General features: G+C 46.1%; 1 protein-coding gene and 1 pseudogene across 1 annotated transcript; both read right to left on the reverse strand.

Annotated features, from left to right (window-relative positions):
* Positions 1-4,059: 4,059 nt before the first annotated feature.
* On the reverse strand, positions 4,060-5,091 carry OOEP (oocyte expressed protein). The gene is given in 3 exon segments (NM_001168938.1): positions 4,060-4,139; positions 4,504-4,683; positions 4,902-5,091. Coding segments are annotated over 3 exon segments (450 nt in total).
* A 1,582-nt stretch (positions 5,092-6,673) lies between these two features.
* On the reverse strand, positions 6,674-7,315 carry LOC116275419 (annotated as a pseudogene).
* Between the last annotated feature and the right edge of the window lie 8,094 nt (positions 7,316-15,409).

Consider the following 15,409-nt stretch of genomic DNA (forward strand, 5'->3'; position numbering starts at 1 on the left):
TGGAAGTCCCCCTCTACTTTAGTCCAGGAAGCCGGGGTGGCGGGGGAGGTTGACGTGGATTGTTTTTGTTTTACACCTTCTGTTGAGTGGTTGTCAACACAAACTTGAGTTCTAATAAACAATTGCATTTCCCTGACGTCTGTATTTTGGAAGGTAGAGGGGAGGGAAAGGCGTATTCCTCCAACAGCCCAGTTCTGCCCTGCGCCGCTCTCTACCTCGAGACAGGTAGGGCTTCTGGCTCCTAGCCGCCCGGGGTCGCAATCTTCCCTGGCTGTGGTCCGCTGTGCCCCTTGTACTCCTTAACCGCGCGCATCTGGCTTTAACAGGTGAGAAGCCTCTCTGGCCCACTAGGAAACCTCTCCAAGCCCGCTGTGGTTCTACTCAAGGTGACTTGGGATGAGAAAACCGGGTCTCTTGGGGACCAGCTGGATTTGGAAGGCCCTGGGTGTATGGCGACGCTGCCACAGAACACCTTCCCCGCTGGGGAAAATTACCTCGGGGAAGGGGGAAACCAAGAGAGCCGAGCTGCACTCTCCGGCTGCACTGTTGCCGTCTTCAGGTCTTGCTTGGGTCACCCACCTTCCAGGAAGGTCTTGGACACCAGCAAGATACAGGCACCGGCTACTCTTTCCTCAGTTACTACGGCAGCGAGGAGCCTGAGCAGAGAACACTTTGGCTTCCCTCGGGTCACAGCTGTGGTCAGGGCACTGGGATGCAGGTCCCTGAGCCTGTGAATTAATCTAGAAGGATGCAAGCCAACAGCTGGGTGCTAGGATTAAACAATAGCATGCAGTAATTCTGTAATTAGGATTTAATTAGGAATTTTTTTTTTTTTAACCAAGAATCACTGATAATTTTCATTTTATTTTGGAGATGGAGTCTCGTCTGTCCCCCAGGCTGGAGTGCAGTGGCCCCATCTCACCTCAACACAACCTCTGCCTCCCGGTTTCAAACCATTCTCCTGCCTCAGCCTCCCCAGTTGCTGGGACTACAGGCCCGCGCCACCACGCCCAGCTAATTTTTGCGTTTTTGGTACAGAAGGGGCTTCACCGTGTTGGCCAGACTGGTCTGACCTCAGGTTATCAGCCGGCCACCTGGGCCTCCCAAAGTGCTGGGATTACAGGCGTGAGCCACCACGCCCAGCCAATCACTAGTAATTTTTAAAAGTTCAAAGCTAACTTTAAATATCAGGGGAATGTCTATCACAAACTTTTTGTCACCACTAATTATCACTCGAGTTTAAAATAATCATGTACCTTACAATAAGGGAATTACCACATAAAGCTGAATTTACAAAAACTTATTAGCAACTTTTAACCGGTAATCATTTTATTAAAATAGTTGACTAATTTTAGAAGAACTTTAGAACATTTTAAATTCAAAATCAACACAAAATCAGTTTCAAATGAGGATACATCACAGAACTAAAACTCAATGTGTATGTTGTTTTTCTCTGTGTAATACCCACCTTACCAGAATGTTGGATTCTCTCCTTTACAAGCTGTTTTCATTGTCCTTGACCAAATTCAGTGTTAACCAATCTATGTTCATGTGTAACTTTTCTACTTTTTCTGCTGTCTACCTCCTATTTTAATTAAGTAGCTTTGTAGACTGTTTTAACATTTAAGAGGGCAAGTCTACTTTTTTTTTTTTGAGACAGAGTCTCGATCTGTCACCTAGGCTGAAATGCAATGGCATTCCACTGCAATCTTCACCTCCGGGGTCTAAGCAATTTTACTGCCTCAGCCTCCCAAGCAGCTGGAATTACAGGCGCCCACCACCACGCCTGGCTGATTTTTGTATTTTTAGTAGAGACGGGGTTTCACCATGTTGGCCAGGCTGGTCTTGAACTCCTGACCTCAGGTGATCCACCTACCTCAGCCTCCCAAAGTGCTGGGAATACAGGCCTGAGCCACCGTGTCCGGCCCTCACAACCTTTTCAACTCATCCAAAACATCTATGAACATCTTTCCTGGAACTGACACTTTAAGTTTCACCTATTCATATGGCTGCTTCTTTCTCTAAACACCCAATAAATGGAAACTCTATATCATGCTGGAATTATAGATGTCATCAAGCCAAGCCAGCTGCTTGGCATGGAGGAACAGGAGAGGTTGCCACACTGGAGGCTGAGGCAGGAGAATTGCTTGAACCTGGGAGATGGAGGTTGCAGTGAGCCGAGATTGTGCCACTGCACTCCAGCCTGGGCGACAATGTGAGACTCCATCTCAAAAAGTAAAATAAAATAAAATAAAAATAAATAAATAAAAACAAAAATCCCACCAGGGCCAGGTGCAGTGGCTCATGCCTCTAATCCCAGCACTTTCGGAGGCCAAGGTGGGAGAATCACCTGAGGTCAGGAGTTTGAGACTACCCTTGCCAACATGGTGAAACCCTGTCTCTACTAAAAATATGAAAATTAGCTAGGTGTGGTGGCACATGCCAGTAATCCCAGCTACTTGGGAGGCTGAGCCAGAAGAATTGCTTAAATCAGGGAGGCAGAGGTTGTAGTGAGCTGAGATCACACCACTGCACTCCAGCCTGGATGACAGAGCAAGACTCCATCTCTAAATAAATAAATAAATAAACAAACAAACATACATTAAAAATCACACCAGGAAAAACTTGAAAGAATTAATCAAATTTCTATGGGAGAAAATTAGGAGCTCTTAAACTTAAAAGGGTGGGGATATGGGAGAACACATAGGAAACAGTAATTGATTTAACTACATAAAATAAAAATCTTTCACATGCAAAAAAAAAATGTAAGAGGGTGGAAAATGCTGGTAATAACAGACCATTGTTACAAAAGCTTATAGAGATAAATAAAAATCCTTATCTTCACCAGTTGAAAGAAGTCAAGAAAGGAATGAATAAAGAAAAATGTAAAACTGAAACAAAGAAAACATTCAACATCACCTCTAATCAAAAATGTACAATTAAAGAGACTTGAGTTTAAAACACTTGCAAAAGGCTAGAACACTTTATTGCCAAGGAATGCATAAATTCCATGAGTCTCAAACCAATCCTAATTGCGCTTGAAGCCACAGGGCTTTTGACACCTTTCACCCCAAAAATTCTACTTCCAGAAAGTGGGGCAGCAAGGATAGGAGCTGTTTTGCAGAGATTGGTAATCTCAGTACAACACGTAATGGAAAAACAATCTTGCCCATGCCGGACACCTGTGCAGCCTCGCCTTGCAGAAAAAGGGAGACAGCCGGCTCCAAGGCAGGGCGCCATCCACAAGCCAAGGTGCCAGGGATCCCTTTTCTTCCGTGGTGAATCGCAAAGCTACCATTAATGAATGCTGACCGCCCAGGCCTGCTTGTTGGAATGTCATCCTGTGCCAGACGGACACCCCACTCCAGGAAAACGCACAGCTGGTGCTCTTTGGAGGGTCAATTACCAGCTGCAAAGTGAGAGCCTCAGATAAGCTGCTTTGGTAGTACCTGTGAGCTCATCAGAAATGCAAATTACAAGCCCCACGCCAACAGTACTGAATCAGAATTCTCTGGAGAATGAGCCTAGGAAATTGTGTTTTAACAAGCTCCCAAGGTGATTTTTTACAAGCTTTAAAGTTTGAGAGCCAATTATGTAAAAACAAAACAGATCACCATTTGTGAGGTTATCTGCCCCTGCATATCTGCCCCCTGTGGGTGAGGGCCTCATTCTGACCATAAAATCATAGAAGGATTAGGAGTTTCAAAATGATGGGAATTCAGGAAGAAAAAAACAAAACAAAAACAAAAAAACAAAAACAAAAACCTACAAAACTACAACCTGCCAGCCTTCTGCCCACCCTTCATATCAAAACATAAGAGTCAATCTTTTATAAATTTGCTTTATTATAAGTGTATGAAGATCTTAATGCCATTGGCAAAATAGCCATTTCTTTATTAGAATAGTTCAAGCTCACTCTTGCAACAAAATAAACCACATTCCATCAAGACACAGGAAAAAGGAATGCAGGGATTTAGGAATGCTATACTTGCTTCTCTTCAACTTTAGCAGAAAAAGTTGGAAAGTTCTTAAGATGTTCCCGACAGTAACTATGTTGTCTTAAGCAACAGGATCCTGGGGAGAGTGGGGGTCTGATGCATGGGCCTTCAAGTTCTTCTCAAGGTGTTTCATCTTCTCAGCTGGAAGAGAAGCAGTTGATGCTAACCATGGACAGGGAAAACGGTTCGCTGTTTCGAACTACTCCGTGATTGGGAGTTGGGGAGGAGAGAAAGACCTGCGGTGGAGGCTCCGAACCTGGGATCTGCGATAGCGTCGTAACCCAGCTGAGGCTGACTTGGGCAGTGATGGGCCTGAATGTATCAGATCTCCGCTGACTTTCCCAAGGTCCTACCCCGGGATCCCCTCCCAACAAACTTTGTGCAGCCCCTGCGGTCTGGAAACCAAGAAATTCTGAGAAGGTTAAGAGAGGATGGAAGGAAACCGAGCAAGGCCAGTACAGTCACTCGTGGCTTCCTCCACATGCAGGTTCTCAAAGACCCTCACCTCGGGCACGATGTTCTCGGTGAAACGATGCCAGGCACAGGAGCATGCTCTTCACCCGATTCTGTACACTGGGCCGTCCAAAAACGGTGATTTCGACTAGGTTCCCAGAGTCCACTATGTCCACTGTCATCAGGGCCTGGCTCGTCCATTCCATTTCTGGAATCATGGCTCGGTCCGGGCCTAAATAAGTAAGGAAAGACTCTGAGGGGCCGCACGGTGGCAAGTTACAAGCTGAATTTTAAGGGAATGTTAGCCAGGGAAGGGAAGAGCTGGAAGGTGGGCAATCACTGCAACACTTTTGGCTTGCGAATCTGGGAAAGAAGCTGTAGAGAGCTGCTCTGCCGAGTTTCTCTCAGACTGGAGGTGGACAGCCCACTAGCACACCTGGGGTCGCTCACCAAAGAGCTCGTCTGCCAGCCATGCCTCCAGGTAGAACACCAAAGGGTCTCTCAGTTCCTGCACCGGAAACCACCAAGGCCGGATGCGAATCTGCGGCGGCGGAAGTGGTAACATACACAGCTGCTCCAGGGAGTCGGCCGGGGTCTGTTTGCCCCGCTGGGACTCAGCAGCACCAGCGTCATCGACCATACTGGGGCGCTCGAGGTGGCTTTCGCGGGACCTCCTCCAGACCCAGGCGCGAAGCTCGGACTCTCTTTTACCATATTCCACCCGCTCCGCCCCTTCCGGCGGCGCCTAGCACCGCGTCGGGGTGAGCCGGTGCAATCGACGCCCGGGCCTAGCGGCACATCGGGCACTTCCTGTGCTGCCTCAGTCGCCGGGATTGCCTCTTTGACTTTGAACTAGTATTCATTTGGCCTCCTGTTGGGTCTCCAACGCTCTCCTTCGTCATCTTTGCTTCGTAAGATATACTTAGCCTGAAAGACCTCTGCCCACCTTATAGCTGATTAACACTGTGAGTTTGAATTGACGACTCTGCTAACTGGGAATCGCCTTTGCTGGCTAGGTTAAGGTTTCATCGTTACCTCCCAGAGATAGGTAGATTGGACCCAGGGCAGGCTTGCTGAATGTGTCGGTTTTCTCTCTTCTGCCCCATGCTGTTATCTTCTGACTCTCCGGATGGTTACCATTTTTAAATCATTCAAGCAAGTGTATCATGTTTTAAACAAAACGTCGGAGGTGGTCTTATAGAACATGTAGCAAGTTAGACAATTTTCCTTTATTTCCAGTATCCTAAGACAACCAGTATCAATGAATTTTTTCCCAGTGTTCGTAATTTTAATTAAAAATTTGAATAATGAAAGGTTTCGCCGGGCGTGGTGGCTCACGCCTGTAATCCCAGCACTTTGGGAGGCCGAGGCGGGCGGATCACGAGGTCAGGAGATCGAGACTATCCTGGCGAACACGGTGAAACCCTGTCTCTACTAAAAATACAAAAAAATTAGCCGGGCGTGGTGGTGGGCGCCTGTAGTCCCAGCTTCTAGGGAGGCTGAGGCAGGAGAATGGCATGAACCCGGGAGGCGGCGGAGCTAGCAGTGAGCGGAGATCGCGCCACTGCACTCCAGCCTGGGTGACAGAGCAAGACTCCGTCTCAAAAAAAAAAAAAAAAAAAAAGGTTTCACACATCCAAAAAAGTAATATAGCACAGCCCTGTACCTTCCCCCAGTTTAACAGATATTGACATTTCCCCACATTTGCCTCACTTCTCTGTTTTTAAAATAGATATTACTCAAGCATCTTTCCTTTCCCTCTCCAGAGGAAATCATCTTGAAGCTAGTGTGTATATATCATCCCCATGCATGTCTTTACACATTTTCTACTATATTTCTAGAAATATTGTTTTGTAGTTGTTTCAGAATAGATAGTATCTGCTGAAAATACTATTTTGTTCTTATGATTAACTATGTGTTTGTTTTAAAACTCTTTTCTATTTTTCTGAGATAGGTCTCAGTCTGTTGCCTGGGCTGGAATGCAGTGGCATGATCTCGGTTCACTGAAGCCTCGACCTCCCAGGCCTAAGTGACCCTCCTGTCTCAGCCTCCTGAGTAGCTGAGACCACAGGTGCCTGCCACCACACCCAGCTATTTTCCAGCTCTTCTGTTGTTGTTGTCTGTCTGTTTGTAGAGACAGGGTCCCACTATGTTGCCAGGCTGGTTTTGAACTCCTAGGCTCAAGCAGTCCTCTCTCACTTTGGCCTCCCAAAGTGCTGGGATTACAGGTGTGAGCCACCACAGCCAGCCTAGAAGAAAAAACTCAAAATAGTGGAAAGCATGTTCCAGATTCCACATGATCATCTAGGACTGTGTGGAGGCTCCAGTTTTCTGCCCCTGAGCCCACCCCCTCTCACCCTCAATGGTTGCTGAGAAAACCTGACTATCAGATGTGTAGGGCATACTTACAGGAAAACTAGATTTAGCTATGGCTGTGATGCAATGAACATTTAAAACCTTAACCTGGCCAGGCAAGGTGACTCACGCCTATAATCCCAGCACTTTGGGAGGCCAAGGCAGGAGGATCACTTGAGGTCAGGAGTTTGAGACCAGCCTGACCAACATGGAGAAAACCCATCTCTACTAAAAATACAAAAATTAGATGGGTGTGGGCCAGACACAGTGGCTCACGCCTGTAATCCCAGCACTTTGGGAGACTGAGGCGGGTGGATCACCTGAGGTCAGGAGTTCGAGACCAGCCTGACCAACATGGAGAAACCTAGTCTCTACTAAAAATACAAAAAATTAACCGGGCATAGTGGCGCATGCCTATAATCCTAGCTACTCGGGAGGCTGGGGCAGGAGAATCGCTTGAACCCAGGAGGCGGAGGTTGCGGTGAGCTGAGATCACACCATTGCACTCCAGCCTGGGCAACAACAGCAAAACTCCATCTCAGAAAAAAAAAAAAGCCAGGTGTGTGGTGGTTACCTGCAATCCCAGCTACTGGAGAGGCTGAGGCAGGAGAATTGCTTGAACCCCAGAGGCAGAGGTTGCAGTGAGCCAAGATGGCACCACTACACTCCAGCCTGGATGACAGAGTGAGAGTCCATCTCAAAAAAAACACAAAAAACAAAAACAGAAAAACACCTTAACCTAATCAAGGTCAGATATTGTGGCTCACACCTGTAATCCCAGCACTTTATGAGGCAGAGGCCAGCAGATCGCTTGAGCCAAGGGGTTTGAGGATGCAGTGAGCCATGATCACACCACTGTACTCCTGCTTGGGTGACAGAGCGAGACTCCAAAAATAAATCTAAAAAAATTTAAAACCTCAATCTAATCATGAGATGCACTTACACTGCTGTAGATAAAGAATATTTTACCCAGCATGTATAGAATTTTAACGGCTTCTTCAGGGGGACTGTGGTGATCTGAGCCACACAAGAATAAGTTAACTTCTCTCAAATTCCATTTCCTGGTGTGAAAAAGCTAGTATCCCATTATCTTGTGGGGATCTTCTGCCACAAACCCCACATAAATCCCCAGCATGCTGGACACTGTGAAGCAGTTAGTCTCAGACAACTCAGTCTCAGGTGTAACCCAACACTGGCTAGTTCAGTTATTTCTTCCCCAGGGAAGAAATGATCCTGTGGGATTACTGCTCTCCTCTAAGGAAAGAACCTCCCTGCTCAGTGAGAGGCCAGAATCTGATTCGCAAGTGTTGGTTTCGCGCCTCCCAGCTTTGGGGAGACCGATAAGCCTTTGCACCTGAGCCTGCCAAAATGAGAGGGCTATTGCGTAAGGAAACCTTTTGGGAACTCAGATGGTCATGTGGGCCTCCTTGGAAGCCTGGGGACAAGTGGGCAGTTTTCCCGAGTGCATAGAAGCCAACACCAGAGACTGAGGTGGAGAGATGCACTGAGTCGACCTGGCCGGGTTAATAGAACACTTCTCCCACCATCTGGGTTAGCTTCTCGGGGTGCCAGGGATCCTGCAGTGGGCCTGATGCCAGCCCGAGATCAAAATGGGAAAGCAGCCAGAGCAAATTGATGTTCCCTAGAGCTCTTACGGGCTGGAAGATTCTTTCTCACTTTCTCTCTCTTTTTCTTTCCTTCTCTTCTTTTGTTTTCTTTTTTGAGACAGGGTCTCACTCTGTTACCCAGGTTGGAGTGCAGTGGCACGATCTCAGCTCACTGAGTAGCTGGGGCAGGTGCATGCCATCACACTCATTGTAGAGACAGAGGTCTCCCTAGGTTGCCCAGGCTGGTCTCAAACTCCTGGGCTCAAGCAGTCCTCCTGCCTTGGCCTCCCAAAATGTTAGATTATAGGCATGAGCCACTGCAGCTGGCCAGGGCCAGAATATTTTAAGTATGCAATTATTTATTTATTTATTTATTTAGAGACGGAGTTTTGCTCTTGTTGCTCAGGCTGGAGTACAATGGCGAATCTCAGCTCACTGCAATCTCCGCCTCCTGGGTTCAAGTGATTCTCCTGCCTAGGCCTCCCAAGTAGCTGGGATTATAGGCATGCACCACCATGCCCGGCTAATTTTGTATTTTTAGTAGAGGTGGAGTTCCACCATGTTGTCCAGGCTGGTCTCGAACTCCTGACCTCAGGTGATCTACCCACTTCGGCCTCCCAAAGTGCTGAGATTACAGCCTTGAGCCACTGCGCCTTGCCGAAAATATATTTTTAAAATATATTTTAAAAATATATATACATGCCTCTAATCCCATCACTTTGGGAGGCTGAGGCGGGAGGATCACTTGAGCTTAGGAGTTTGAGACCACCCTGGGCAAAATAGAGAGAACCTGTCTCTACAAAAAATAAAATAATTAGCTGGTTTCGGTGACATGCGCCTGTAGTCCCAGCTACTTGGGAGGCTGAGGAAGGATAGCCTGAGTGCACAAGGTTGACGCTGCAGTGAGCTATGATTGCACTCTAGTGTGAGTGACAGAGCAAGACCCCATCTCTAAAAAAATAAAATAAAAATAACGTACAATTTTATGTATTTTTTTAATGGAGGAAAAGGGGCTCCACTAAAAGTACCTGGAGTCTATGAAAGTCATAATGCCTGGCTGCCTTCATCCAGTGATGTGGAACCCCAGAGGCCCCTGTATGACTAGGCCCTTTCCAGGACCCACTCCCATGTGTTGCCCAGCCCTCCACTTCTGTGGTACAGAGCCAATCAGATCTACAGGACCAAAACTTGAAGCCAACCCCAATCCTACCAGCAACAAAAGATGATGGGTGCAGAGATGGTAAAAAAGACTCAGATTCCAGGCCTGCCCCCAGCCCTGAAATTGTAGTCAAACACATAATTCTCCTTTCACCTTACCTTCTCTGTATATTTGCCTGTGTGATCATAGTCTGGAATTTTTTGGTTTTGTTTTTTGAGATGTGGTTTCACCATATTGTCCAGGCTGGTCTAGAGCTCCTGGGCTCAAGCAACCCTCCTGCCTTGGTCTCCCAAAGTGCTGGGATTACAACATGAGCTGTGCCCAGCCTAGTCTGGAGTTTTTACTGGAACTGTTAAAATATGTCTCCTAATCTTTGTTTTAATTTATTGATGGGGGAAGGGAGACTGATCTCATACTTGACTCTTTATTTATTTATTTATTTATTTATTTTGAGACGGAGTCTCGCTCTGTTGCCCAGGCTGGAGCGCAGTGGCCGGATCTCAGCTTACTGCAAGCTCCACCTCCCGAGTTTACGCCATTCTCCTGCCGCAGCCTCCTGAGTAGCTGGGATTACAGGCTTCTGCCATCCATGCCCAGCTAATTTTTGTACTTTTAGTAGAGGCGGGGTTTCACCATGTTGGCCAGGCTGGTCTTGAACTCCTGACCTCAGGTGATCCACCCGCTTCAGCCTCCCAAAGTGCTGGGATTACAGGCATGAGCCACCGCACCCAGCCAACTCTTCTTTTAAAAAACAGACTTTCCTTGCTGACATACTTGAGTAGCTTTGGTCGTATTTAAGGTGAAGCTGAGCTTTCTAAGCATTTCTAGAATCCCCTCCAAGCCACCTCTTTACAAAGAGAACTACCTTTTCCCAGCTAAGAGAAGAGAAAGTAAAAATTAGATTAGTGAGCCTAGAGGGATGGCTCAGGCGTGTAATCCCAATACTATGGGAGGTGGGAGGACCGCCTGAGGCCAGGAGTTGTAGACCAGCCTGGGCAGCATAAGGAGGCCCTGTCTCTACAAAAAAATTAAAAATTAATCCAGTGTGGTGTCTCATGCCTTGTAGTCCCAACTACTCTGGGAGCTGCAGGCAGAAGGATCCCTTTAGTCCAGGAGTTAGAGGCTGCAATGAGCTATGATGGCACCATTGTACTCCAGCCTGGACTCTCTCTCTCTCTCTTTTTTTTTAATATATAAAACATATATATACTTATATATAATATGTATAATTTATACATTCTTATATATAGTATATATTTATATAAAATTAAATTTTATATTATATAACTATATCCATGAGAGAAAAGATAAATCTGCCATCATTTATAGCAGGTTGAGACAGACACAGATAAAACCAGCTACAAAATTAAGTTTCTCCCAAAGACATGCTGCAGCTGTAAATTGTCATAGTGATCTCTCCCCTTTTATTTATTTATTTATTTATTTATTTATTTATTTATTTATTTATTTATTTGAGATGGAGTCTCACTCTGTTGCCTGGGCTGGAGTGCAGTGGCACGATCTCGGCTCACTGCAACATCCGCCTCCCGGGTTCAACTGATTCTCCTGCCTCAGCCTCCAGAGTAGCTAGGATTACAGGCACCTGCCACCATGGCCAGGTGAATTTTTGTAGAGACGGGGTTTTACCATGTTGGCCAGGCTGGTCTCGAACTCCTGACCTTAAGTAATCCACCCACCTCAGCCTCTCAAAGTGTTGTGATTACAGGTGTGAGCCACCACAAGGCGGCTGATCTCCCATTTTTGAATGACTATTATGTTCTTACTCAATGAGGAACAGTATTCTCTAAAATTACAGACTATCAGAAAAGGTACTATTTAAATGTGTATATCAGTAACAATGAAACATCCATTCTTGCCTGGAGGATCTAAGTCACTTTATTTTTTAATTTTGTTTTTCTTTTTTTGTTTGTTTTCCTAAGTCACTCTGATACAGAGAAACAGCCTTAATTTACAACTCAGTCGCAGCTGTTTTGGACAAGGGGTTTTTCGAATGCAACATTCCACATCTATCTCAATTAAGGACCCTGGGTTCACTTCACTGTCAAGATCAGATGTTGATCCTTATACATACAGCCCAAAGAAACATGATTTTAATTAATTAATTAATTAATTAATTATTTAATTTGAGACAGAGTCTGTCACTCAGGCTGGAGTACAATGGTGAGATCTCAGCTTACTGCAACCTCCACCTCCCGAGTTCAAGCAATTCTCCTGCCTTAGCCTCCAGAGTAGCTGGGATTTCAGGCACCCACCACCAAGCCCGGCTGGTTTTTGTATTTATTTATTGATTTTATTTTATTTTTTTATTTATTTTGAGACAGAGTCTCACTCTGTCATCCAGGTTGGAGTGCAGTGGCGCGATCTTGGCTCACCGCAACCTCCGGCTCCCAGGTTCAGGTGATTCTCCTGCCTCAGCCTCCCAAGTAGCTGGGATTACAGGCATCTGCTACCATGCCCGGCTAATTTTTGTATTTTAGTAGAGATAGGGTTTCACCGTGTTGGCCAGGCTGGTCTCAAACTCCTGACCTCAGGTGATCCACCTGCCTTGGCCTCCCAAAGTGCTGGGATTACAGGCGTAAGCCACTGCACCCAGCCCATGATTTTATTTAGAGTTTATTTCTCTCTTCCCCAAAATTGTAAAAAACTTTATTGTTGGTGAGATGCCCTATGGTTCTTTGGCTACATCCTTATATAATTGTGTTTTACCATTAGAATTCCATTTTCTTTCATTCTGCCATTGTCAGTTAACACAATTAGCCAGACATATGTAGTCCTATTACCATGGGAGAGAGAAACTGACTACAATCTTAAGCCAGCCTTGGTGTAAACTTTAAAGGAACATCCAAGGAAGTTTCTAGAGCTGTTCTATTTGCTGAAAATGTAATCCTGTGAAAGCTATAAAGATGAGACAGAAACTGGAGCCAAAACCTCAAGACCCCTTTTAAATGTAGGCAGCATGTTTTGCTTCAGCTGAGACAGAACTATAGGGCTCTGCTCACAAAGCAATAGGGGTGATTAGTTTCTGGGAGGGCTTTATTATCTGCCTCAGGAGTAAACAGCCTGCTCATGCATGCAGTAGAGTCACCACACCTCGAACTTTCTCAAGTTCTTGAGAATATACCATTTCTACTTTTTGAGTGAACTGTGCTATGCAATTTCCTCTCTACTCAAATGTTTCTCTGATATCACCCAATATGTGATAGGTATTTGTGGCCTCAAAATTAACTCATGTAAGTGAGTTTGGTGGGTTTGGTTTTGAACATACTGTAAAAAGTCAGCAGGCCGGGCGCGGTGGCTCAAGCCTGTAATCCCAGTACTATGGGAGGCCGAGACGGGCAGATCACGAGGTCAGGAGATTGAGACCATCCTGGCTGACATGGTGAAACCCCGTCTCTACTAAAAAATACAAAAACTAGCCAGGCGAGGTGGCGGGCGCCTGTAATCCCAGATACTCGGGAGGCTGAGGCAGGAGAATGGCGTGAACCCGGGAGGCGGAGCTTGCAGTGAGCTGAGATCCGGCCACTGCACTCCAGCCTGGGCGACAGACCGAGACTCTGTCTCAAAAAAAAAAAAAAAAAGTCAGAAATATTTTTATTTATTTATTTATTTATATTTACTTTCATTCATTCATTCATTCATTCATTCATTGACAGAGTCTTACTCTGTTACCTAGATGAGAGTGCAGTGGCATTATCACAGCTCACTGTAACCTGTACCTTCTGGGCTCAAGCAATTCTCCTGCCTCAGTCTCCTGAGGAGCTGGGACTACAGGTGAGTACAACCACACCTAGCTAATATTTTTTAAAATTATGTTTTGTAGAAACGAGTTCTTGCCGTGTTGCCAAGGTTGGTCTTGAACCCTTGGCCGCAAATGAGCCTTCTACCTTGGCCTTCCTGAAGTGCTAGGATTATGGGTGTCAGCCACCCACCATCACACCTATGACCAATAGCTGTACCAGGCAGCTTTCAAGTTAAAAACCTGAGTTTTAACCAAGTAACCCCGTTTGATTTATGCCAAAGGCTCCAGCCTGCATATATTATTGTTACAAATTCTTCTTCTTCCTTTTTTTTTGAGATAGTATCTCACTCTGACATCCAGACTGGAGTGCAGTGGTGTGATCTTGGCTCACTACAACCTCTACTTCCAGGGCTCAAGTGATCTTCCCACCTTAGCCTTTAGAGTAGCTGGGATGACAGGTGCGTGCCACCATGCCCAGCTAATGTTTTTGTATTTTGTTGTAGAGATAGGGTTTCTCCATGTTGGCCAGGCTGGTCTTGAACTCCTGAGCTCAAGCAATCCACCCACCTCAGCCTCCCAAAATGCTGGGATTATATGCCTGAGCCATCGGGCCCAGCTATAAACTCTGAAGATCATCTGAGCCAGAAGTTCTCAAATGTTTGGGTCCCACTTCTCTTAAAAATTATTGAGGCTGCACATGGTGGCTCATGCCTGATCATGCCACTGTACTCCAGCCAAGGTGACAGAATGAAACTCTGACTCAAAAAAAAAAATCTATATATATATATATTGAGTACTGGCAGGGCGTGGTGGCTCAGGCCTGTAATCCCAGCACTTTGGGTGGCCAAGGCAGGTGGATCCCTTGAGGTCAGAAGTTTAAGACCAGCCTGGCCAACATGGTGAAACCCCATCTCTACTAAAAAATCCAAAAATTAGCCGGGCATAGTGACATGTGCCTGTGGTCCCAGCTACTTGGGAGGCTGAGGTAGGAGAATCGCTTGAGCCCAGGAGGTGGAGGTTACAGTGGGCCAAGATCTCACCACTGCACTCCAGCCAGCCTAGGCAACAGAGCCATACCCTGTCTCAAAAAAAAAAAATTATTGAGTACTCTAAAGAGCTTTTAAGGTATAGATACTGATATTTACTATATTAGAAATTAAAACTGAGAAACCTAATTCAATGACTATAACTCATGTTAACATAGATAACCTTTTAATTAAAAATGATTATGATTATGATTATGATTTTTTGAGACAGGGTTTCTCTCTGTCACCCAGGCTGGAGTGCAGTGGCACAATCTTGGCTCACTGCAACCTCTACCTCCCGGGTTCAAGCAATTATCCTGCCTTAGCCTCCTGAGTAGCTGGGACTACAGGCATGCGCTACCACGTCCGGCTAATTTTTATGTTTTTATAGAGACAGGGTTTCACCATGTTGCCCAGGCTGGTCTTGAACTCCTGGGCTCAAGCAATCCTCCCACCTCAGCCTTCCAAAGTGCTAGGATTATAGGTGTGAGCCACCATGCCTGGCCTGAAAAATAATTTGTTTCTCAAAACAAAAAATTCTGTGGCCTAGCCGGGCATGGTGGCTCACGCCTGTAATCCCAGCACTTTGGAGGCCAAGGTGAGTGGATCACTTGAGGTCAGAAGTTTGAGATCAACCTGGCCAACATGGTGAAACCCCATCTCTACTAAAAATACAAAGTTAGGCCGGGCGCGGTGGCTCAAGCCTGTAATCCCAGCACTTTGGGAGGCCGAGGTGGGTGGATCACGAGGTCAGGAGATCGAGACCATCCTGGCTAACATGGTGAAACCCCGTCTCTACTAAAAATACAAAAAACTAGCCGGGCATGGTGGCGGGCGCCTGTAGTCCCAGCTACTCGGAGGCTGAGGCGGGAGAATGGCGTGAACCCGGGAGGTGGAGCTTGCAGTGAGCCGAGATCGCGCCACTGCACTCCAGCCTGGGCGACAGAGCGAGACTCCGTCTCAAAAAAAAAAAAAAAGAATTCCCCACTTCAAGATCAGAGATATTCCCCCACATTTCCTTCTAAAGTTTAAGCTTTGCTCATTAAAGTTTT

Source organism: Papio anubis, chromosome 6 (assembly GCF_008728515.1).
Source record: "Papio anubis isolate 15944 chromosome 6, Panubis1.0, whole genome shotgun sequence".
In the NCBI taxonomy this organism is placed as follows: domain Eukaryota; kingdom Metazoa; phylum Chordata; class Mammalia; order Primates; family Cercopithecidae; genus Papio; species Papio anubis.